Source organism: Manis pentadactyla, chromosome 4 (genome assembly GCF_030020395.1).
Source record: "Manis pentadactyla isolate mManPen7 chromosome 4, mManPen7.hap1, whole genome shotgun sequence".
Classification (NCBI taxonomy): domain Eukaryota; kingdom Metazoa; phylum Chordata; class Mammalia; order Pholidota; family Manidae; genus Manis; species Manis pentadactyla.
The window spans coordinates 33,223,363-33,248,154 of record NC_080022.1 but is presented as its reverse complement, the minus strand read 5'-3'; the positions used below and the strand labels follow the sequence as shown (position 1 = coordinate 33,248,154).

Below are 24,792 nucleotides of genomic sequence, written 5' to 3'. Positions count from 1 at the left end.
TCTGAAACTGATGGGCTGTGTATTTGATCCAGAGAGGTTCCCAAGAGACTGATGTGATTCCTTACCATGCCAACCAAAATAATAGTAACAACAGCATTTACATTCCCAGAGGGTCCCCTTCCAAGAAGTTCATGATTCACCTCCATGACCTCAGTTATGCCACCACCCATGAAGGCCAGAGAAAGAGGACAACAAAGAAGTGACCAGTCCTGGCCATGAGAGCTGTCTGTCAGCACCCACATTCAGTGAGTTAGTCCCTGGAAGTTGGGTTCAGTGCTTAAAGGCAGGGCCATTGGTTGGCTTAGCAACTTGTCCACTATGCTGATCTTAGCATCTTGCTTCTCAATGTCCTCATGCAGAGTCCAGGACATGTCATGCTGTAGCTTGTAGGCACCAAGGAAGTCATGTGAGCAGCCTGCCCCCCATTCCTAGAGAAGACAAAAGCATCAGTTCTGATCAGGGTAGGCGGTACAAAAAAACAACTCATTTCCTCAATTTATGCCACAAATTTCTTTGTCTTTTTACTTAAGACCAGTCATAATCATCCTTAGAAAGCATTACATCGGATACCTCCCATAACAGAGATAATGACTGAAATAATTTAAACACATGTGTAGTTTTTAGAGTCCTATCTGGGCTCATACCACCTCTAATTACCTAGGAAACTACTTACTAACCCCTATGCCTACATTTGCACATACACATGCCTAGAGTTTCTCAAAGACTAGTACAGATTTCTGTACAGAAAATAAATGCCCTTACCTTTGGAGAAATTATGGAAAAATACTGCTGACCACTCTCCCGTCTATAAAGGTAGTAAATGTTGCCAGGTTTTTTCACTATATTACAAGCCACATGGTGCAAGTCAGCATCTCTGCGAGCATCTTCCAATACCTAAAGGCCACAGAGATGCAACAAATTAGCTAGAGGGGGTAATAGGCTGTCATATTCAGTGGTTATTCCAAACAAAATCTGGAAATTGTTCAATGCTTAGGATAATGCTCCCCCATAGCAATGAATCACTTCTGTGATCCAGATTATTCTGAAGAGACAAAAATCAGGCTGTGTTACTATGCTGTAAGAAAATGCCTTAGAATTATATTTGTAAATGTGGAGCACTTCTGGCTTTGAGTGGTGTTTTAAACTTTTTCATGTTTTTCTGTAGTAAGTACGTTTCTTTTATGACTGAAACATATTTCTCCCCTCAAAATAGTTTACCTCACTCAAACTTTCTCCCAGTGGAGGACAAAAACCTTTTACCTAACTTCTTGGGCTTATTCTGTTTGACTCAACACTTCTGTATTTTCAGGAGGTACTGACAACTAGTAAGTTACGATGATTATAAGCAAATTGAGTCAGTCCTGTGAACTGAGTGAAGAAAATGAGAGCCTGCCTAAAGCCATTGCTTACCTTTCTGGCTTGCTCTTGCAAATGTTGGATTTGCTCAGCTATGACTGTCAGCTTGTTGGTAGCATTTGCTCGGGTGAACTCATCAGCCTAAAAGTAAGAGAACACTAACTGTGGGTCAGAAAAGAGTAAGACTTCTATGATGTTCTTATTTAGATCCCACCCATGTCAACATCTCTGCTTATGCCTAAAATATTCCTTCCATCCTCACCATTCCCCCATGAACCCCCACTCATCTCAAAGCCCAGCTCCAGCTGTGAAGTCTACCCTGACATAACCCCACACCACAGAATTAAGTGCTGCTTCGTTCCTATTTCCCACAGCTTTCTACTTTCCTCATTCTACATTTAGTCGCACTAAACTTCTTCATTCCTCCAACATGCCCAGCTCCTCTTGCTACCCAATATATTGAATATCTACTACATTTTCCCCCTTGCTCTTTGTCTGACTAACTCCACTTACTCCTCTGGTCTCCATTTATTATACGTTGAAACATTTCTAAAATCAGGAATGGGTCTTACAATGAAAATCCAAAGACACTAGTGGTCTGGCTCTTATCTACCTGCTATGTAGGAATCTAGCTCTACATTCACAGTATCTGTTAATCTATTACCTCCTGTGGATTATTTACATTATACCTAGTTACATTTTAAGTTCTATTTGCCTTCCTAATTGTTAGTTAAAATGTATTTTTAAAAGACTGCACTATGATGTAGACCTGAAACAAAGTCATGATGTACAGGGAAGACTGCCTGTCATGTGCTAAGAAATGCAACTCAAGGCAACAGTAACTGCTTAAACTAGAACAAACAGCTTTCAGAGCTAGGAGACACTGGCGGGACCAACTTATATACTGGAAAGCATTATCACTCAGGCATCAGAAATCTGTCAAAAGCTTCCTGCTAACTTTCAAGAAAAGCTGACTAACTTCCAGTGTTATACAAAGAAATTAGGTTAAATTTGAACTTGAACTAAGATATTAAGAGAATTTACCGGTTAGTTGAGGAAGCTTAACATAAAAGTCAGGTATAAGTCAGTTTATGAGTGAACAGAAACAACTGAGTAAGCTGAATGAATCATTTATCTGTTCCACAAATACATATTAGCAACTACTGCATGTCACACACCATGCGAGGCACTGGATGTACTGGCAAACACGAGAGATCCCTACCTTCACTGACACTACAGATGAATGCAACTGTTCTTTAGAATATGAAGCAAGCTGAATATGTAATTTTAAATTTTCTTGTAGCCATGTGTTAAAAGTAAAAATAAAATTAACTTTCATAATATTTCAAATAAATAATAATATATCAAGTATATATCAATAATTATAATATGTCCAAAACATCATTTATACATGTAATCAATATAAAAAAATTGTTGGGATATTTTACATTTTATATTAAGGATATATTTTATACTAACAGCACCCATCAAGTTGGATGCCAAATTTTCACTGGAAATTCTTAATCTGTATTTTAGACTTCATAACATGGTTGAAAGAGTTGTTTCACATACTCAACTTGTTTCAAATATACTTAAAAGTTTCTAATAACTGAACCAATTATCAGGTTTTGAAATTTAAATTCATTAACATTACATAAAATTTTAAATCCCATTTCTTAGTTGCTCTAACCATACATTCCAAGTGATCAACAGCCCTATGTGGCTAGTGGCTAGCTACCACATTGCAGGACAGTGCTGGTGAATTACAGACACCAATAAGAAACACAACTGAAGCTAATATTATTTGCACTTGGAATGATGATGCACTATAATGAAGAAAATAACCCTAATTATGGTAGAGGCAGATCAAAGATAACAAAGGAAGTAATTGGTTTCAGAACAGGGAGTGGTGAGCACTGCAGGAACTGGAATGCATGTGTAACCTAGAAGCATCTCAATTCAAGTTAACACTGTCACTGTCACTTAGATAGGCTAGGATATAGCCTTCTACAGATAAGGCCACCCTGAAGATGTGACATATGACTAGGGTCTGAAGGAAAGGAAAGGGCCAGCCATGCAAAAACTGCAGAAGACTTTTCTGGGGCCAGTGCAGCTAAAGAGTAGTTTAGTAAGGGGGATGTAAAAAGAGGGCAGGGACCAGATCATGCAAGGCCTTATGGCCATGGTAAAATAATTTTCATTTTGTTCCTATGGCCATTGGGAGAATAGGTGGCTTCCAAAGCTAAGGTTGTTCCAGATCAGGAGTGGCCTTATAATAAATCTCCTTTTTCTTAAGATGGTGGCAGCAAATGTGTTCCTTGTAAACAAAACAGCCTAATTAAAACAGAAATGAGAGAAAGAGTACTTTTAATAACTAAACACAAACTGTGGCCCAATCATTCTGAGGCCTTTTACATATATTATTTCATCTAAGTCTCATAACACCTTATGAGGTTTGAGATAATAACCTCACTTCCCACTTTAGGAATTAGACTCAGAGAGGTGAAGCAACCTGTCCAAGATTTCCCAGCTAATAAATAGCAGTTGAATATCTGAACACACATCAGTCTGATTCCAAATTTCATGCCTCAATACCAGGCCTCCCAAGCTTTCTGAACACACATTAATACTTACAAGGCATGCTAGAAGCCAGTCCTGCTAGAAAGTACATTTCAATACACAGACAGTAATTATGTTTGATTCAGTGTGTTTGTCTCTGGAGTGTTTAACTTCTCTAAGACTTATAATACTGGAAAAAAGCAGCCTAGTAATACATCCTCTGTATTTCACTAGAAGGACAAAAACGGTGTTCCTTCTTTTGTTTCAGGCCATTGTAATAAACACGGCAGTCACTCAGTAACCCATGAAGATATCTGCCTAAGATTTGGCCCTGGTAGTCTCCCTCCCAGAAGTGATCTGATTAAAGGACACACGACATTCTCCAAAGCCACGGAAATTATACTTTGCTCCCCACCTCTCCAGAAAAGAGAAAGCACAAAGTTTGACTCAAAGTAGCTTTTTGAAGCATTTGAGTATTTCTTGATTTAAAAAAGAAAGTATTAAGTACAGAGATGTATATGTGAGAGAATCTGTGCATATTAATTATTAAATATATTTTAGCAAAACAAAGACCTTTGAACAGAACCAAGGTCACATGCAATAGGGTTACAGGGACGAGGGGCTATGTCATCAGTTTTAAAGCTGCAGGGCTCCACATCTTCAACACGCTAAAGAGGGCTCTACTGCTGGAAATCTTGGTATGAGATTAGATGGGATCTGGTTTTTCAAGCTTTAGATCTAGGAACTTTCCTAGTTCAAGCCCTGCATATTACAGATTATGGAGTTGAGGTTAAGAGAAAAATAATACACTTCAAATAACAGAGCAAGTTAATTTAAAAAATGGGATTAAAACTCCTGTGGTCAAACTTCCAGAGCTTTCTCTGTTATTTCACATTTCCTCCTTATTTTGTTTCTTTTGGCAGTCAATGTCTAAGCACTGGGCTTGGAAATTATGTGTTCAGTGAATGAAAACAGAAAACAGGACAGGAAGACAAAACTTAAGAGTCCTTGCCCTTCTAGAAGACGTTAAATGCTAAAAGCTCTCAAGTCACAGGTAAAGATCTTACAGGACGCAGTTTAAAGCAAGCAGAATACGCATCCCTGCAGAGACAGCGTTAGTGATCTGGAACCTTCCCCGGAAAGCTTTACACATATCAAATCGGAAAATAACTTTTGTACTGCCTACCTCACAGGGCTCTCCTAAGGCCCAAATGAAATTTATTAATATTTTAGGTGCTGTGTAAGCACTTCGTAATATCCTACAGGCACTCAAGTTGCAGCTGAAGGAGTCTTTGGTCTCAGAAGACAAGAGTTCGAGTCCGGCGACGGTCTCGTAATGACAGTTTTCCCCGTGTGTAAAACGGAGACAGGAACAAATGCTACCACCCCACACGAAGTGGCTGAGCGGTCCCAGATGTAAAACGCAGGGCTAAACGTGGACGACGATGGTTATTTACTTCCCAGTCGTGCCTCCTCACCTTCTGCACCTGCTCCGCGAGCGCCACGAGGTCTAATGGGTCCCCGGCCCGGTGGGTGTGGTAGGGGCTCACCAGGGCCAGGCCGCCGGGGGTCGGGGTGAGCTCCACCAGGGCTCCTGCGACACATACCGAGGAACACAGGCCGTGAGCGCCCGCCCATGGCCTCCCGCCGAGCCCGGAGACTAGCTGCTCCGTGAGGAATTCTTTCCCCCTTCGGCCTCCCGCCCCGCGTACCTCCCCGACCGGTGGCCGATCGAACTCGGTTTTCTGTGACCCCCTGCGTCGGCCCCGCCGTTGCAGCGTCCTCCATTACAGCGCCTGAGCCTCCCTAGCGGCGAGGCGGAGGAGCAGGCGCACAAAGGCTCGTGGGCGGAGCCCCCGCGTTCCCAGGCCACTGGGCGACCGAGCCGTGGAGCTAGGCCTGAGCGGCGATCGGGAGCTCCAGCTGACGCGCAGGGTTCCGCTAAGAGGCGGGGCCCAGGCTGGCGGAAAGTGAGAGCGGAGCAAGCCTCCCGGGCATGCGCTGCAAGGTCTGGGAGGCAGGGCTGCGCTCGGGGGTGGGGCGGGGCGGGGCGGGGCGGGGCGGGGCGGGGCTTCCCGGGGGTGGGACTCCGGCCTCGGTGGCGGGTGGCGAGCGATCCCGTTAGGTCTGGGGAGGCCATGGCCGCACGCGCGTTGAGGCTACTCACCATACAGCTGGCCGTCGCCGCCGCTGCTTGCCGGGCCGAGGTCGAGACCGAGGCGGGATGGGACATAGCGGCGCCTGACCTGCTCTTCGCAGAGGGGACCGCGGCCTACGCGCGCGGGGACTGGGCCGGGGTGGTACTGAGCATGGAGCGGGCGCTGCGGTCGCGGGCCGCCCTGCGCGCCCTCCGCCTGCGCTGCCGCACCCGGTGCGCCGCCGACCTCCCCTGGGAGCTGGACCCCAACTCGCCCCCGAGCCTGGCTCAGGCTTCGGGTGCCGCCCTGTACGACCTGCGCTTCTTCGGGGGCCTCCTGCGGCGCGCCGCCTGCTTGCGCCGCTGCCTCGGGCCGCCAGCTGCCCACTCGCTCAGCGAGGAGCTGGAATTGGAGTTCCGAAAGCGGAGCCCCTACAACTACCTGCAGGTCGCCTACTTCAAGGTACAGACCTGCCCGGGGCCCAGGCGGCCAGGAATTGCTGGGTGTGGTTGCAGGCAACCCGGGGGAACTTCGAAAGTCAGGGAAGTGTCCGCGGAGAGGGAGGGTGGCCTCCTGGCCGGGAGGCTCTCCCAGGGCTCAGGAAGAACCCGGACCCTGTCGGGAGAACTGCCTCGCGCGGTTTGCACAGGCAGACGGATGGTAACCCGAGGTCTAGCCTGGGGTTAAGGCACAGACCAAGCAAAACTTGGCGATGTGTCCCCGGGTGGTGGTGGTGGTGGTGGGGCTAGGGGGAATAAAGGGGCAGCTTGGGTCTCTCATCCTGATCTTATTGTCAGTGTCCGAATGAGAGGCCAGGACCTTTCTACAGTATCTTCCTTCCGGTCCGTTTCTCAGTGATGCTTTTCCTGCTGCCCGCGTGCAGCAACTCTCCGGCGGAGAGGTTGCCACGTCGCCAGCAGGGGCTGCCCGGCCCCTCCCTGTGGGAGACCCTCTGGTTATTCTCAGGTTTCCAAAGAAAGTGAGTATTTTTAGGAATTTCAGAGTGACTTTAGTATAGATTTGGAGAGCTCCTGCGTGGTGATGGTGGTCGTGGTGGTGGTGGTGTAACCATACTCAGCATGCATTTCCAGGCACTGTTTTAAGTACTTTGTGTGTATTGATTCAATTGCCCAGATTCAGACAATATCCTATAAGTTAGGTGCTGTTATTAGCCCATTTTAGTGGAGGCAAAAGAAGAAGTCTGTGCTGTACATCTATTACATCCATAATTTAACAGACCTTCAATTCAGTCTAAAAAGAGACTTAGATAATCTTGCGGACCTCAGATTTCCACCTCTCTGTGAGCATTTTGCTTACACAGTTCTGCTCCATTCCTCCTAGTTACTCGGAAGAGTATTGGACTTGAAACCAAAATAATTGGGCTGTGTCTTTGGTCATGCCACTTAACAGCACTTTCTAAAATTTATTGATAAACATTTATTGAATACCTACTACATTCCAGTTCTTGTACAGGTAATGAAAATGCTTGATTTTACTTTTTGTTTTGTCTTGCTTCACTATTAAGAATCACTAAAGTAAAGGCTCCTAAAGGCTGTGGGAGCACAAAGGAGGATCTAGCTTTGTCTCAGAGAAATTAGAGAGACTTGAAAGAGTGGTGATATTTGAAGCCAGTTCTAAGTATTACTACGGAAAGGAAGGATAGCCATTCCAGTCAGAGTGAGGCCATACTGGGAAGAGAGATCTGCAGGCTTCAGGGAGCCATCATCCAAATCAGGTTTTTGGAATGCTAATTCTGGAAGCCGTGTGAAGGTAAGTTTTGGAAGAAGGAGAAAGTGGTGGCAGGTTAGGAGGGGAGTGTGATTGTCAGCGTGAGAGAAGGAAATGAGGTGCCTCAGTGCTCAGGGAGAAAAGGACTGAGGGTGGAGGGAGGAGTGAGCAGATGGAAGAAGCAGAGAAAGACAAGAGCAAGGCTGGAAGATAGGGGAGGGAGAGTAACTCTATTAAAGGGACAGACAAGAGAATTTCTAACTGTACAGTTAAGAAACAGGTACAGAGATGGGGTTCGTTGACCTTGGGTCACCTTGTTATTTTCAGATCAGAGCCAGGGATGACTGACTTCTTGTTTTGGGTGCATTTACAAGTATGGATGACAAGAAGAGAGAAAAAAATTCTTAGCATATTGATAATACCAGCTAAAGCTTACTGAGTGCTTCATATATGCCATGCCTAGCACCATGTGTTAGAAGCTGCATATATATCACCTCATTAACCTTCCCAACAATCCTGTGAGATGGTGAGTGCTATCTCCAGCTGACAGATTAGGGAACTGAGTTTAGGGAGTAAACTTCATGTAGTTTGTCTAAATCCCCAGCAAGTGAGTAAACCCAGATTTGTCACTGGTTTGTCCTACACCAAAGCCCATGTAAGTTAATTATTAAGTCATCAGAGATTTATTTTGGATTCTACATATGAACCTGTGTAACATTGATATGCTGGAGTCTGTTGCTGTGGGCGTTACTGTGACCCATAGCACATTATTTTCATCTCAAGATTTCTGTATATCTACTTGTTTTAACCTCATGAGCCCTGGGCTCTGAGTCAGAAAATGCTATGTCTGGATTTGATATAGGGCCTTAGGATTTTTCAGCCAACCACCTTTTCCTTGAATGTGTCAAAAACATTTGATTTTATTTTATGCAAAAAAAAATGTTTTAGGGAAATTCTTAGGCACAGGGTAATTGTTAACTGCTCTTTCTCCTCTACCCCTAAATCCTTAAAGCCTTGGACTTTTTACAGCTCAGTTGCTGCATCTGAATCTTGAGAATATATTATTTGGTCAGTCAGTCTTCCGTTGCATTCTCCCTACAATATAACTTTTGTTTTTAAATAGAATGTTTATACTGTTGAAGGATTACCTCCTGTAATTTGGAGAACTCTAAGGCTGATTGGAGAAATAGTTGAAAATTTGCCCAGGGCTCTGAGCTCCTAATTTCTGGTTTGTCGTTCCTGCAATAGGTGTGTTTTCTGGGGCTGGCAGGGATGGAAGCACACTGAATGGAAGGCTCAGGAAGCTGGGATTTCCTGTTTACTGTGGACTACATGTTTGGACACAAACCTTCAAAGTTAGCATGTGAGAACTATGTTCTTGTTCTTCATTCCTAGATAAACAAGTTGGAGAAAGCCGTGGCAGCAGCACACACCTTCTTCGTGGGCAATCCTGAGCACATGGAGATGCGCCAGAACCTAGACTATTACCAAACCATGTCTGGGGTGAAGGAGGTCGACTTCAGGGATCTCGAGGCCAAACCCCATATGGTGAAAAAACTTTAACCCCTTCTATCTCTCTTTTTATTGAATGAAATTTACTAGGGTTGTTTTCTGATAACAGGAGTAATGTATGTTCATTGTACAACATTAGAAAAATGCAGATAACTGTAAAACAGAAAGAAATTAGCTGTATTCCTGCCACCTTAAGAAAAACCAGTGTTGATATTTTGGCCTATTTTAAACGTCATCTATATCTTAATTTTTTAACCTGATTTGCTGTCGTATTGTGTGTGTATTTTTCATCATCCTTTTTGAACTGACATTTTATCATGAGCCTTTTCTGGTGTCTTCAGATGTTCTTTGAAACAGAATTGGAAATGACTGCATGATAGTCCATTTATATATAATCATTTAAATTCACCAGTCCCATGTTTTTGGTCATGTAGGTTTCCGCTTTTCACTGACATAAGTGGTACAGTGCTCCTTAATGTTCTGATTCTCTTTGTTTAACAAGAAAAGTCCATGTGCCGTAGGAAATACCGCCTGGTGGTGTAAAGCATTTTTATAAAGAGCTTATTTTCTTCTCTTTAAGTTTTAATAGTTTAGAAATAGAGGTTTTAGAAACATATCAGAATGATTTTTAAAAGTAAACTGCATATAGCTAATATGTTATACAACTATACACAAAGTGGGGTGGGCTTTTTTGGTAGTTCTGTGAAATGAAAATAGTATTCCTGAGAATGGGAGCCGTTCCCACCGATAGTAAACCAAAGTCCACCGTCAGCTGCAGCAGCCCAATCCCCCCTTATTGCTGACATGATTGCCATCATCACCAGAGGCCATAAAAGTTCTTTTCAATAAAATTTTATTTTGAAAACTTTCTGAACTATTTGAAAAATAAATTATTTTGTTTTTATTTTGAAAACTTTTAGACTTATAGAAAGTGCAAGAAAATTACTATGAACTCCCATATATCTTTCATCTAGATCGAAAATGTTTTTAAATTTCAAAAGGAAACACGTGAAGACCATTTACAAAAGGCCTTCATTATGTAGCAACCGCCCTTTCCATCCCTGAACTGACACGAGCAGGGAATGAGGAGCCGGGTGAAGGTGGCCGTGGGCAAGGAGAGCGGTCGTGGGTTGTCTGTGGCCCGTGTTTGAGCACTTCTTCCTCCAGTAGCACGAGTTTCGGCTGGGAGTGCGGCTGTACTCGGAGGAGCAGCCTATGGAGGCCGTACCCCACCTGGAGGCAGCACTGCGAGGGTACTTTGTGGCAGACGAGGAGTGCCGAGCACTCTGCGAGGGGCCCTATGACTATGATGGCTACAACTACCTCGAGTACAACGCTGACCTCTTCCAGGCCATCACAGGTGAGCGGCCCAGAGCCTGGCCCTCAGCCAGGTCTGCCTGGGCTCTAAGGCAGTGTCGTGATAAGGCAGACACAGTGTCTTCAGCCTCATTCCTAAACTTCTTAAACTTGGGGCTCCGATGGAGAATTCCTCCTGCTTGAATTAGTCCAGATTCACTGAAATTTGAATCCCGAAGATTGACCTTATGGTTTTTCCTCCTCTTTGATGCCTTTCAGACCATTACATCCAGGTCCTCAGCTGTAAACAGAACTGTGTCACCGAGCTTGCTTCCCACCCAAGTAGAGAGAAGCCCTTTGAAGACTTCCTCCCATCTCATTATAATTATCTGCAGTTTGCCTACTATAACAGTAAGGCCTACTTTTTTCTTTCTCTGCTGCATCTGAGTAAGAAGCCAAAAGCAAGGTAGGGAGGGCTCATGGGCACTGCTTCTTCAGTACATTCGGCTTCTCCCTATGGCTCTGGGAGGCCCCTGGGAGGCCATGTGATTGACCCGTTGGCAATTCATTATAAGCTGCTGGCCCCAGAACCTGGTACCAGCAACCCAAAGAGGTGGGAGAGGGACACTCTAGGCCCTCTCTCTCTCGTCTGTTCTGCAACTTTTATAATCTCATTTTGCATCTAAGTTAAGTCACAGCAAAGGCAAGGGAGTAAGTACTACTATTTAAGCCAGCTCACAGGACATTTGCCGGCCCTTCCCCCTAGCTCACCAGTGCTTTTGGTGGGAGAACACAGCAAGTCAGCAGGTCTTGGCTGAGTCCCTACTGTATGCTAAGCATTACTGCATATTCAAGAGGTTAAGGTGTTTGAGGGTAGTTGAGTTGAGAAGACTAACACATGCGAACAAGGATTGGCCTGCCACAGAGGCCATCTGCTACTGTGATCTTCTCCCTTCCCCCTGCAATCTCCTGAAAATCCCTAGAGAAAAGATGGTGGGGAGGTGGGACTATTCCTGAAACTGGTTTAATATTGAGGCCGGTATCTGAATTATTTGCAAGTTTTTGAAGATGTGGGCACACAGAGGATTCTAGTTCTTTTCAATAGTAGGCAGCCCTGAGGACACTTGAATGCCTTAAAATCAATTTTATAGCCTATGTTTATACACCATCTATTCTAACTCTTCTGCAATGTCTCCCCCAAGTCAGCAGGGCCTTGTCACTATGTCATCATTCCTTGAGCTGTGCTGACATTGAACACTAGTGATTCCTGGTGCCAGGATTAGACCCTTTCTCCTCAGACGTTTTTTTGTTTTTTTGTTTTTTTGTTTTTTGCTTCACAGTTGGGAATTATACACAGGCTGTAGAGTGTGCCAAGACCTACCTCCTCTTCTTCCCTGATGATGAGGTGATGAACCAGAATCTGGCCTACTATACAGCCATGCTGGGAGAAGAACAAGCCAGAGCCATTGGCCCCCATGAGGTGAGAGCCTGGCAAGGGTTAGGGCAGCTGCCACAGCCCAGACGGGAGGACAGAGAGCGGGCAGGGGAGGGAGAGCTGGCACTGCTTGGTGGGTGGGGCGCGGGGGCAGGGCCTGGGCTGGTGTGAGCTCCCTGCCACGTTGGGCACTGGCAGAACAAGCGGCCCCAGCAGGCATGGGAGTATGCCGGGGCCTTCTCTGACACAAGTCCGCTCTTGGAGCTGGAAAAGAAAAGCAGGGCTGCAAGGCAGGCACATTCCTCCCCTTATTGACCCCGACCTTGAGCCTTGACACCATTTGTCTAAGATGTCATTTTGCCCTTCATGCTGATTTTTTTTCACTCACCTGTCTTGTCTCCATTTTCCTCCCTGTCCCTTCTTTCTGCCATTGTCTGACCTCGCCCTCTTTCGACATTATTCCCATTTCACACCAAAACAAGGAGAGAAATAATAAACATACAGTGTGCTAAAGTGTTAACAGTGGTTAATTCTAGGTGGCGGAACATGAGTGATTTTTATATTTTGCTCATTTTTATCTTCTAAATTTCCTTCAGTGAGTGGGTATTATTTTTGTAATTAAAAACATGAAAAGTTCTGTTTTTAACTAAATGAAATTTCATGCTGTGGACCTTGATTTGTGTACGTATGCCTTATCCAGACCCTAGACCTCTTCTTGAGCCCAGAACAATGAGGTGGATTTGAAGTCACTAGTCTGGGCTCAAGTCCAGGCCATTCTACTTATGGTTGTATGATCTTTGGCATGTCATGTGAGATCTGAGGCATGCTGCACTGCTCCTCTGAATCTCAGTTTCTCCTTCTGTGAAATGGGATTATTGTTCTTGCTCTTCACCATGAGTGTAAGGGCCAGGTGAGCTAGTATAAATGCACTCTATAAGCCAACAGGTGAGATGCATGTGTACAGGTAGCATCATGAGGTCTTGCTGATGGAACACAGTGGCAGGTGGCCAGTTTCCTCACCTCTGACCTCAGCCACCTCCCAGAACAGGGTGGGTACTCACTGTGGCCCTCGATCAGTGGTGTCCTGCTGGCCTCTCCCAAACCTTGTCTGCATTATGTGTAAAAGTAGCTGTAACTTTGGACCAGTTTTTCATTTCGTCAAAAAAGATAATGGTAATAGGTACAGTTATTCTAGAGGCCACTCATTTGTTTATGCAACGAATATATTGGACAAATGTAGGGCTGAGCAGGCATGGGACTGTACATCGAACTGTTCATTTAAGCAACTCTACTGCCAGGGATTTGCCCCAGAGCTGGGTTGCACAAATATGAAAGGTAAACTTGCATGGATGTACCTCGGAACATTGCTGCTAAAAGCAACAAACCAGAACCGAGCTCCATGCCATCGATTTGGGGCCTGGTTAAATGAGTTATGGTACATTCATTCAGCAACATGTAAGACAAATGTTGTATTGCATGAGTAGATTGCTTTGCAACATATGAAACTGTCTCCATGATATGATTTTAGGTAAAGAAAAATTATAGAACTGTGTATTATATCCTATTTATGTTTTTTAAATAATATATATATGTATTTTTAAGTTGTAATATTACTCCTGAGGCCTATGGGTTAGGAGTGGGGAGGAAGACCTGAACATTTCTATTTGTCAATACTTTATGGATTTCTTTTCGCTGTATGTGTATTACTTTAATGTCTTTTTGAATGCTTTCTAAAATACACCTTAGACTCTGATGATACAGAAAGGTATATAATCCAAAATTTATAGAATACTGTAGTAGATGTATAGAATACTATTAGACGATGTACAGCTATAGTGGAAGCATGGAGGAGAAGTAATCAGCTGATTGGCAAGTCAGGGAAGGTGTCAAAGAGGGAGTGGTGTTGGCATTTGGTTTTAAAAGCCTTCAGTAGTCGAATGAGGCAGAGGAGGGTCTGTTAGAGGGAAAACAGCATGTGAAAACAACCTGGACACTTGTCCATATAAATAGACATTGGTACTGGGGAGTGAGTAACAGGAGATGAGGTCTGGAAGGCTCAGGTTTTGAAGGACCTTGGGTACCACGCCAGGACCTTGGACTCTGTTCCATAGTGCAGGCAATGTGGGCTCCCAAAGGGTCCTGACGGGATGGATGCAGGATGTGATGGTTCTGCACTCCAAACAGGAAGGGGCTGGAAGTAGGGTTCCAATCAGGCTGTTTTGGCCATGCCAGTCCAAGGGGGAGCTGCAAAGCCTGAGCAAAGCAATGGCTGTAAGATGGGAGCTGCTTAGGTGGAGCAATGAGGTAGAAATGGCAGAATGTGACAGGGAGAGGGACTTCCCTCCTCTTGCCAGCTAATTAGGCACCAAGCCACAGCTTGGGAGATGCAGGTATGGTGCTATCTGCATAGCTCAGAGACACACAGCAGCACAGAATGCTTTTTTCACGGGTCTTCTGCCTGCCTATGCTCCCACCCAGGATGGCTAATTTTAACCCTGTTCCCTGGAAGAAGCAGGCCAGTGATGTGGCCGCCCTTTCTGGTTGTGGTGGCATTTACATAACCACCCCCTTCAAATGTGTGTAGCATTTTATAGGTTACAAAATTCTTCCATAGCTTTTATTTCATTTGATTCTCATAGCAACCAAGGGAGGTGGGGTCACCAACCTACCCTGAAGGGAAAAGCCAGGGTTGTTCCTTTCTAGCTCTGGAATCCTGGGAGTTTCCAATAGAAATAATCTCTTGCCATCCCCTCCCCTGTGACCAGTTACCTTGTAGTTGTCCTCTTTGGCCACTAGATGGTGACCATCTAGATTTGAGACAGCACTTCAGTCTCTGCCTCGCTGGGTTAAGACCTTTCCCCCCAACCCTCCTTTTTGGTCATATTAGTGAGCCTGGAGCAGAGAGGGAAGATAAACCCATGTGGTCAATCTTCCATTTTTAACAGGAACTCCCCTTCTGGAAATGAAGTAGCATTTGTTGAGCCCTGCCTCAGGCTAAGCACTGCGCTGGGGCGTTTACACCCATCATCTCATTTAATCCTCACAGCTTCCCTGGGAGGTGGGCACAGTTCTCTGCATTTTAGAGAGGAGGACCTTTAGGCTCCAAGAGATGAGTTAGCTGCACAGTGACTTATGGCTGGTAGCAGTGACTGGGATCTGTTTCCCTGCTTTATCTTGGTGCCGAAACAGTTCCTGACACGTTGCTCATACTCACTAAGTCAGTGTTGAATGAGTAAACAGTAGAAGTGGGATTTGCTTCGTATCAGCCTCACAGAGAGGGTTAAATGAGAGAATATACTTAGCTGGGTGTCTGCACTTGGTGAAGGAGGCTGATCATTTAAAGTCCTTTGGAGAAAATTTCCATCTTCCTCTTGGGTAAATATAATGGACAATATAGGACTCATTGATGACTTTAACATTTCCCTTACCACCCACATCTTTTATCTCAACTAATGGTGCCTTCTCTCTTTTTCTTCCTTCTGCTGCTTGGAGACTAGCAAGCACATAGGGAAAGATGTGACCCTGGAAGGTACTTAGTTTCCCTGCCCTGGGTAAGCCCTACCTGTGAGCAAGTGTGGGGAAAACCAGACCCAGTTGCTCTTGTGGCAGCTGCCCATCTCCAAGAGGCATACAGGCTGCTCAGAGTCTGAGGGAGGCAGGTGGATGATAAAAGCACATGGACTTTAGGATTGGAAAGTCCTGGCTTTGGGTAGGTCCCTGCTCTACCGTTTCCTGTAGTGTCACCTTAAGTCACATATCCTCTCGGCACCTTAGTGTCTTCCTCTATAAAATGAGAGTAACAGTATCAACCTCAAAGGTAGCTGTACAGATTAAGTGGATAATGCATGAGTCGCCGTACACCTAGGTCTCCTAGGAGGGAGTATTGAACTGTAGAAATCAAGAAGGAACTCTCCTTTGAGGCACAGTGTCATGTCTCTGAGAATCATCAGATTTTCTGCCTCAGAGATTAATGAGGGGTGAAAGGGGGAGGAAGGGAGCTTTTCCTCTTCAAGAGAAACCTGGTTATGCCCCTCTCAGAGGTACTGCTCGTGCCAGGCAAAAGGAAATTTTGAGCACAGAAGTGAGACCTTTATCCAAAACCAGGGAACAGACAGGCCAGTGACCTGGAAGAGGAGTCTCAGGTCTCACTAGGAGTAACAGTTCAGCATGCTGGTGGGGCACCTCAGGAGCTAGCAGATGGCGCTGAGTACAGGGCGACCCGTCCACTCTGTGTCCTCAGCGTGCCCAGGAGTACCGACAGCGGAGCCTGCTGGAGAAAGGGCTGCTTTTCTTCGCTTACGACGTCTTTGGCATTCCCTTTGTTGATCCGGTAAGCCAGGGCACAGGGCCAGGTGGAGATGGGGGTGGTGGAAAGCTGTGTGACTCTGGAGAGAAAACTATTAGGGGGTTGAGCCAAATGTGGGATCCGTGAAACCCTTGGATGAGAGAGAAAGATAAAGGGGCATCCTAGGCAGCTGGAGTGACTTCAGTTGGGAGACCTCTTGCTTTATCTCCAGAGAGGAACAGGCGATAAGGTAAGATTCTCCTATATGCCCTAGTCTAAGTGCCAAGACCCGGAAGATTAAGTAGGTCACCCTACAGTGTTAACTTGCCCTGATTTGCCTTTAGGATTCATGGACTCCAGCAGAGGTGATTCCCAAGAGATTGCAAGAGAAACAAAAGTGAGGACCTTGAAGACACTGCGAGATCAGATGGGTCCGATGAAGCACTTGAGGCTTCCTGAGCCTGGGCAGACATGACGTCCAGCACGGGGTGGGCAGGTCCAGACTGGGTGGGCCGGGCTGCCCCGGAATACAGTCCTAAGAGTGGCCATGCTCACAGGTCAGAACGAGAAACAGCTGCCCGCATCTCCCAGGAGATTGGAGACCTCATGAAGGAGATTGAGACCCTTGTGGAGGAGAAGACCAAGGAGTCACTGGATGTGAGCAGGCTGACCCGGGAAGGTGAGAGGGCAGAGCTCGGGCTGGCCTGCAGCTGTCCCATCAGCTGGGCGGCACCAGGCTCACTGTGGGCCAGCCTCGGGGTTGAGCCCACATGGGTCAGAGCGTATCCTGGCCTCAGTGTCCTTCCTAACTTGCCACTAGGACTTCCACCTTGGAAGAGCCCTGGGAACTAGTGTTGGTTAAGAAATAGGACCCCTGAGTCACAGTCACACTAGTTTAGTTCACTTAAGGTCCATATTTACAGGACAAAACTCTTGCCACTTCCAAGCTGTTTTCTCCCTGCCTCCATCATCCATCCTGATACCAAGCCTCAAACCCTTGAGGGCTCCTTTGGTCCTCTTCCCCCATGGCCTGTCCCTCCACCCAGCCAGGGGGACCCACTGAGTATGAATCTTCTGTGTTTCTCATCTCTTTCCCCAGCCTTTTCTGTGCCCCCATTGCCTCGGGCCTGCTTCCCACCCTGGCATCTCTTCTGTGCTCACCTTTCCCCTTCCAGGCTGTCCGTGCCCCTTCCCACATGATGGCAAGATCACTCTTCCAACATGGGGACCCTGACCCACCCTCCTGGCCTGCCCTTTACCCCCATGCTGTGCATCTCCACTGTTCATGCCTTCTCCTTGTCCACAGGGGGGACCCCGTTCCCTGAGCCTCTGTCTGCCCACAATTCTTTGTGCATGCTTATCCCTGCTCCTAATATGCTGCCCACCATCTCTGCCCACCACAGTGGCCCAGGTGCACCCTACAAAGCCTTTCTTAATCTCCTGGCTGGTTGGAGCCCCCCTGCCCCTCTCCTGCACGGCTGAGGCACTTTGTGTACTTCCGCAGGGTCCGTCCCACCTGATCACGGGAACAGGCGCTGTCTTCAGGGCTTCATCCCTCACCTGGCCTAGCACGGTGCCCAGCACACACGCAGGCCTCAGTAAATAGGTGGAGTTGAATTGAGTTGCTGGTATGTCCCCAGCAGAGAGACACCATGAGAAATAGAAGAGACAGGTTGGCCTTCACAGTACAGGTGCTAAAATTAACAGTAGTTAATTTAACAAGATGGGCATGTAAAAAAGAATTTGTTCAGCATTCCTTTGTTTTCAGAGAGTTCTCGCCCTGTTGTTTCTCTGGATTCTCATAACTGCGTGGGAGGTGGGGAGGGCAGACTGTGAGATCGTCATTTGAAACGTGGTGACGATGATATGATAGTAGCTAAAATTTTGAGCATTTACTATATGCCAAGCATTGTGCTAAGCTCATTTTTCTTCACATCAAACAGGCATCAAACTTTGGAGGTAGATGCTGTTTTTCAGAAGAGAAAATTAAAGCTCAGGGAGGATAAATAACTTGCCATGGTCACACAGCTAGTAAGTGAGCAGTAGGTGGAGGCTCAAAAGCCAGCAACCGTTTGGGAGTGGGGCTCGGACCAGGACTTGGCCCTCCTGTCCTCTCAGCTGCAGGTTCTGTCCTCTGGACCTCCTACCTTTGGGAGAACGGGAGGACAGGGAACAACAGCATTTCTTTTCCTCTCCGACGGAGAGTGGACAGAACTGCTGCTGGCTTTAGCCCAGTCTTATCTTTGCTTTGCAGGTGGCCCCCTGCTCTACGAAGGTATCAGTCTCACCATGAACTCCAGAGTCTTGAATGGTTCCCAGCGGGTGGTGATGGACGGCGTCATCTCTGACGATGAGTGCCTGGAGCTGCAGAGACTGACCAACGTAAGGGCAGCCTCGTGGCCGCACCTTCCCCCGAGGCCCAGGCCCCCATCCTAAGGCCTCTTAGGTGCTGAGTGTTGGCCTGCCCCTTGCTGCAGGCAGTTGGCCGCTCTCCTCAGGCCCTCAGCTGCCCCAGCTAACTCCACCTGTTCTGGGGACCTTGTAGGCAGCAGCAACTTCAGGAGACGGCTACCGGGGTCAAACCTCCCCACACACCCCCAGCGAGAAGTTCTATGGCGTCACTGTCTTCAAAGCCCTCAAGGTAGAATCAAGGCTCAGCATTCTAGAGCATGGGGATGGGGTGAGGGGGAGCTCGGGCCTCCGGGGAGCTCGGTGTCTGCCTGCCTGTCAGCATTCCAGCTGCACGGGGCGGAGGATAAACTACGTTGAGTGAGGTTAAGCTCTGAATCCCGGCTGTTAGACCGAGTGTAATTAAAATGAGGTAAGCTGGACAAGACAGACACCCGAAGCTGTGGGAGTGTTTCTGAAGAATGGCTGTACTTCTGAGCAGGATCATAAAGGGAACTAATAATAATATAGTAGGTGTGTTTGCAGGGGGACAGACTGCACCTTTGGCGGGGGGTTGAAGATGGGGCCCGGTCCCTCAGGGGTCTCTGTCGGCCCACAGAGGGGCATTCGGGGCAGCTGACCCCTAGTCTGTCTCCTTGGCAGCTGGGACAGGAAGGGAAAGTTCCTCTGCAGAGCGCCCACCTGTACTACAATGTGACGGAGAAGGTGCGGCGCGTCATGGAGTCCTACTTCCGCCTGGACGCCCCCCTGTACTTCTCCTACTCCCACCTGGTGTGCCGCACTGCGATTGAAGGTGGGCCTCCTCCGCCCCGCAGCTTTCACTGCCGCACATGCTGTGCCCGGGCATTGGCCGGATGCTGTGAACACGGAAGAGAACAGGATACGGTCCTGTTCACCCTTGTCAGGGAACCAACACAACAGATAAGAGCAGCGGAGGAAGTTACAGTTAGTCCACCCAAGGAGTCCAGAGGGCTTCTCAGGAGATGCTGACAGTGTGCAGGATGAATACGAGTTGTGGAGTGCATGGGGTGATGGGAGGATGTTCCCACCAGAGAGAAGAGCACGTGCAGAGGAATGGCGGCACTGAGCAGCCTGGTAGCTGGGGGAGCTAAGAAAGGTACCGTTTCTGGAGAGTAAGTTTAAAGAGGGGAGCAATTGCATACAGCTGGTATGAGGGCCTCAGAGGCCACAACATGGAGGGCCACGTTCAGGAGTTTGTTTTTCATCCTGCAGGCCAGTGGTTCTCAACAACAGTCATGAGCTGTGTTGCCAGCTCTCTGTCACTAATTGTTAAATACCAGAGTTGTAAGAGATCTACTTATTTTCCCAGTCAGAACATATTAGAGGTTATTCCTTGTTCACTCTCCCTCTCTCACTTGCTCTCGCGCTTTTCTGAGGAGGGATGAGGTACAGTCATCCCAGGAATCACACATGGCCTGCGGCGGGATCTGTCATGCCTTAACCTTCAGTCTCTGGCCCTAACAGGGGGAGGAGATTAGAGGGCTTTCCTCTCCCTCAGAACATTTGGAGTTCTGTCAAATCTGGGCACACCCAAAGGAGTATGTCAGACACACAACTGATACAGGTCACAGCGCCTCAAGGTGCGGGGATGGGAAGCCAGGGTGAGTTATCAAGCAGGAAGGACTTGGTGAGGCCTGTGTGTTTGCAAGATCAGTTTTGCCAAGGTGTGTGAAGAGATTCAGAGAGTGAGGAGCAAACCAGAGGAAGGGAAGCTGGTCAGCAGTGACCTCGGTGGGTGAAAACAAAGGCCTAAACTCAGCAAGTGGCAATGGGAGCGGACAGCAAAAAGACATGAGGGAGGTGCACGCAGAGGGACCGGTCCTGCTCATTGGCTGAACAAGTGGCGACAGACGGGAGGGCTCTACTGTGGCTTGGTGTCCCCAGCCGCTCAGGTGCGCAGGAGTTTGTGGTGGGGGACGATGCATTCAGTGTCATGCACATTGGTGTGCCTGGCATTTTACAGCAAGCCCTGTCTGCCCTCTTGTGTGACATTCATCCTACTTGACTTCCCCACCCACCCCACCCCAGGCCCTGCTGCAGCTAACTCCTTATTTGCCCTTCATGCCATCCTCACCTTTACTCCTGCTGGTATGTTGGGTCTCACTGTACTCTGCCTGCATCCCACTGACCTTCTGACCCCTTGTTTTCACTTCCTTGGGGATTTACCCTCTTTTGTGAATTCTAGCTGGGAAGCCGGGGCTACATCCTTCATCCCAGGGTCTGCCCTTGGTTGGAACCTCACAGCCCTGCTTGCTGCACATGCTCATCCCTCTAAGAACCTTCCCAGGCCTGCAGATTAATCCTGACCCCTAGGCTGATGGCTTAGCCAGAGATCCCCCAGTTCATTGCCCATTCCCACAGACCCAGATGCATTTTGGGAAGCCCCCCCGCCATGTCAACAGGAGAGCTGTCGTCTGAGGTGCCCCAGTGCTAACGTGTTACCTTGACCCCAGAGGCACAGGCTGAGAGGAAGGACAGTAGCCACCCTGTCCACGTGGACAACTGCATCCTGAACGCGGAGGCCCTCGTGTGCATCAAGGAGCCCCCTGCCTACACTTTCCGGGACTACAGGTGCCAGCTCTTCCGGGGCGCCCCTTGCCCCTCCCCCAGCACACACACACAGAGGTTTGGGGCCAACTGTCCCCAGAGTCCAGTCCCTTATCCCCAGACCTTCTGCACAGGAAGTCAGACAAAAGGGGAAGCAGTACAGTGCAGTGGGACCAGCAGGACAGTGGACCACAGAGGTGGTACAGAAGTGCCCCAGAGGAGGATGTGGCAGAGTCTCTGGGGGGAGCAAGTGCGGCTGGAAGGTGGGGGCTCATGCTTGTGTGACCTGCGAGCAACTTTCTTCTGTGAAAGGCCCCCTCCAGCTGCCAGTCAAGAGCACTTGGCGATGATGGCACTGGGGCTGTGGGTCTGGGGAGGGGGAAGAGGAGGTCTGAGCCGAGATGCCGTCTGCCTTTCCCAGCGCCATTCTCTATCTAAACGGAGACTTCGATGGAGGAGACTTCTATTTCACTGAGCTAGATGCTAAGACCGTGACGGTGAGCGCCTTTGCCCCTGTCCCTGGGAGACAAGCCCTCACGGTGCAGAGGGCAGGGTGGCCCTTGGTCCTCCTGGTGGCCACCAGGGCTCCCCTCCCCACACCACAGGGCTTTGAGATGTGTCACTTGCTTGTCTGACCGGTCACCTTTCTCATCAGCGCTGGTCTTTGGGAAGCCAGGCTAAGGAACCACCCGCTGTCCTGGGCCCTCATGACCCCACGCCTTTTCTGAAGGCGGGTTACAGTCTCTGTCCCAAGTACTTGCTCTGTGTCCCCTTCAGGCAGAGGTGCAGCCCCAGTGTGGAAGGGCGGTGGGCTTCTCTTCGGGCACGGAAAACCCGCACGGAGTGAAGGCCGTCACCAGGGGGCAGCGCTGTGCCATCGCCCTGTGGTTCACCTTGGACGCCCGACACAGCGAGCGGGTGAGAGCGCCAGTGCGGGGCGCTAGTTCCGTCCCCCCCTTTCCCTTCCCGTGGCCCACGGCTGAGACATGAACGGAGGGGAGCACTGGGCACGGGAGCCAGAGAGCCTCATGGCTCCAGCACTGTGTCACCAGGCTCACGTGGCCTCGGCCTCCTCGCCCTTCTGCCTTACTTGTAATTGGGGTTCCAGGTGTGGGGACGAGATGGGGAATGAGACTGGTCCTTGGTTCCCTGGTTGGGCACCACCTCAGCTGTCTGTGCCCAGAGAGCAGGGCCTCCCGGGAAGGAGAGCAGCTCAGAGCCCATTGAGGAAGAGCCTTGTTCTCCAGGAAGCAGCATCCGCGAGAAGGTGAGTGCCTGCTCTGAAGGCCTCTCAATAGGCAAGGGCTTGTCCTTGCAGGACAGGGTGCAGGCAGACGACCTAGTGAAGATGCTCTTCAGCCCAGAAGAGATAGTCCTCCCCCAGGAGCAGCCCCAGGAAGGCCAAGAGGTCCCCACACAACCGGGAGAGGAGCCTCTGTCTGGCAGCACATCAGGGCACAAGGATGAGCTCTGACAGTGTCCAGCTCACTGTGGGCAGGTGACCTGACCCACCAGGAGGACCCCTGGCCTGCACCCTGGACTGGCCAGCCCCGGGCTGTGGAGCAGAAGAGAACCTGCATCTGCTGCTCAGCTGAGGGGACCTTGCCCACAGCCCTCTGCACGGTGCTACTGCTCTCAGAGTGGACATGGCAGGATGACCCTCTCCCCTCTGGACTTGGGTGAGGGCTCAGGACACAGGCCCAGAGCCACCCCTGGGGCCCTGCACAGGCAGCCGCGTGACAACACTACAGTATTTAAGTGTCTGTGTAGACAACCAAAGAATAAATGATTCATGTTTTTTTACTCAGTAGTTTGTTCAGAGAGGAAAAACAGGCCCACCTGACCCAGAGTTCTCACTTGATACAGATTGCTCAGGGCTTGGTGCAAGAAGCCCTGACTCAGCACCCTGCTCAACTACTTTCTGTGCAGCCTCAGGCTGGACACTTAGCCTTGGGGACCTCGGGGTTGTCATCTGTATATTAGGGACTGCAGTCCTCACTCTGCCCGCCTCCCGGGCAGTTGTGGGGCCTACGCTGAACATCGGATCTGGCAGCACTGTAAACAGGAGTGCTGCGCATGAATGGTAAGGATTATGATTCATCCCCCTCGGCAGCTAGCAGCAGGTAAGCAGCATTCTGGCGTGTTTCTGCCGCATCGGCCACATGCATCCTGCTCCACCCTCTGGCTTCAGAGCCCCCACACCTCAGGGCCTCTGTGTGCAGAACAACACATACCTCTAGCAGACAGAGAGCAGGCAGAACAGGAGCTGCAGCTCCTCTGGCCACCAGCCCATTGCTTCTCCTGGGCTTTGAGATGGGTGGGCCGATGGTTTGGGAACCTGAACTCTGAGTGCTCATTTATGCAATCAACAGGTATTTATGTCTTGAGCACCAGCGCAGTGCCTGGCCTGGAGAAATGGTAGCAACACAAGCCCTGGCCTCACAGAGCTTACGTTGTAGTAGGGCAGACAGTGGATAAGTGAGTGTGTGAAATCCTCTGGGGTAGAAAAGGAGGCAAGTCAGACCCTGAGGCAGTGGGAGCAGTAAGGCGGCCGCCGGGGCAGTACAGAGTGCAGGGGAGCAGCCACGGAGGTCAGTCTCGGGGGCCGCGGCCTCTGAGACTACTCGCCTTTGCCACATGAGGCAGGAGCCCTGGCAGGGTTTTGAACACAGGAGTGAGGCATCCGACTGAAATTCTAAAGGCCTCAGTGGAGAATGTATGTGGAGAATGGGCCGTGGGGCAGGAATGGGGCCAGGCAGAGCAGGGCGCAGGTGGCGGCAGCAGCCCCCAAGGGAGACGAAGGTGGTGGGCCAGGCACAGGCAGTGAAGGTAGTGGAAAAGGTTAAGTTCTGGGTCGTTTTTAAAAGTAGAACCAACAGGAATTGCTGATGGATTGGATGGTATGAAAAAAAGGAACATTAAGGATTCCAGCCTCAGCAGCTGGGAAGATGGAGCCACGCTTCCTGAGAATGGCAAGATGACAGGAGGGACGGTGAGGGGCATGGAAACCAGCAGCGTGGTTTTATGTGTGGAGCTGTCTTCCAGCTTAGGAAGCAGCTGTTCCTTCACTCCGCATCCCCTCCAGCTCAGTCTTTCTGTCCCCACGCAGAGCCACACTCCTGAGTAGCATGGTCTGTACCCGCCATCACCACTTTTCCCTCCCTTCTCACTTGTATCGCACCGGCCTGTCCTTTGTCCACACCGCCTCACCAAAACATCTCTTGCCAGAGTTCTCACGATCTCCAGGTTGCCTAATCCAAAAGCGGATTCTTGGTCCTCATCTTGTCCAACCTCTCAGTAGTATCTGACAGCACTGCTTACGCCCTCCTTCGTGAGATGCTTTCCTCAGCTTCCAGAACCATCCCTCTCGGTTCCTCTGCTCACACCGCCCCGCTGTCCGCTTGGTTCCCACTGTCCTCCGGGCCCCCGTTGCCCCAGCTAGGCTCAGTCTTCTGACTCTTCCTCTGCCACACTGACCTCAGTCTCCTGGCTGTGAGCACTACCCG

The 24,792-nt window shown here is 48.9% G+C and overlaps 2 protein-coding genes across 5 annotated transcripts; one reads left to right on the top strand and one right to left on the bottom strand.

The window, feature by feature from the left end:
* On the bottom strand, positions 1 to 5,821 carry C4H1orf50 (chromosome 4 C1orf50 homolog). 2 transcript variants are annotated; one of them, XM_036892832.2, is made up of 5 exons: positions 5,628 to 5,817; positions 5,394 to 5,509; positions 1,411 to 1,497; positions 763 to 894; positions 1 to 428 (listed from the first exon to the last, which is right to left on the bottom strand). In XM_036892832.2, exons 1-5 carry the CDS (start codon positions 5,701 to 5,703, stop codon positions 243 to 245), a joined length of 597 nt encoding a protein of 198 aa, XP_036748727.1. In that variant the 5' UTR covers positions 5,704 to 5,817; the 3' UTR covers positions 1 to 242. The 2 variants fall into 2 exon arrangements, with proteins under 2 accessions (XP_036748727.1, XP_036748728.1); XM_036892833.2 differs by lacking the exon at positions 1,411 to 1,497 and having other exon boundaries at positions 5,628 to 5,821.
* A 176-nt stretch (positions 5,822 to 5,997) lies between these two features.
* Positions 5,998 to 23,089, top strand: P3H1 (prolyl 3-hydroxylase 1). 3 transcript variants are annotated; one of them, XM_036892980.2, is made up of 15 exons: positions 5,998 to 6,515; positions 9,177 to 9,329; positions 10,464 to 10,653; positions 10,869 to 11,000; positions 11,930 to 12,069; positions 16,265 to 16,354; positions 16,654 to 16,706; positions 16,867 to 16,988; positions 18,564 to 18,691; positions 18,855 to 18,950; positions 19,361 to 19,511; positions 21,193 to 21,310; positions 21,708 to 21,783; positions 22,064 to 22,204; positions 22,605 to 23,089. In XM_036892980.2, exons 1-15 carry the CDS (start codon positions 6,054 to 6,056, stop codon positions 22,758 to 22,760), a joined length of 2,208 nt encoding a protein of 735 aa, XP_036748875.1. In that variant the 5' UTR covers positions 5,998 to 6,053; the 3' UTR covers positions 22,761 to 23,089. The 3 variants fall into 3 exon arrangements, with proteins under 3 accessions (XP_036748875.1, XP_036748876.1, XP_036748877.1); XM_036892981.2 differs by having other exon boundaries at positions 22,534 to 22,789; XM_036892982.2 differs by lacking the exon at positions 5,998 to 6,515 and adding an exon at positions 6,919 to 7,032.
* The last annotated feature ends 1,703 nt before the right edge of the window (positions 23,090 to 24,792 follow it).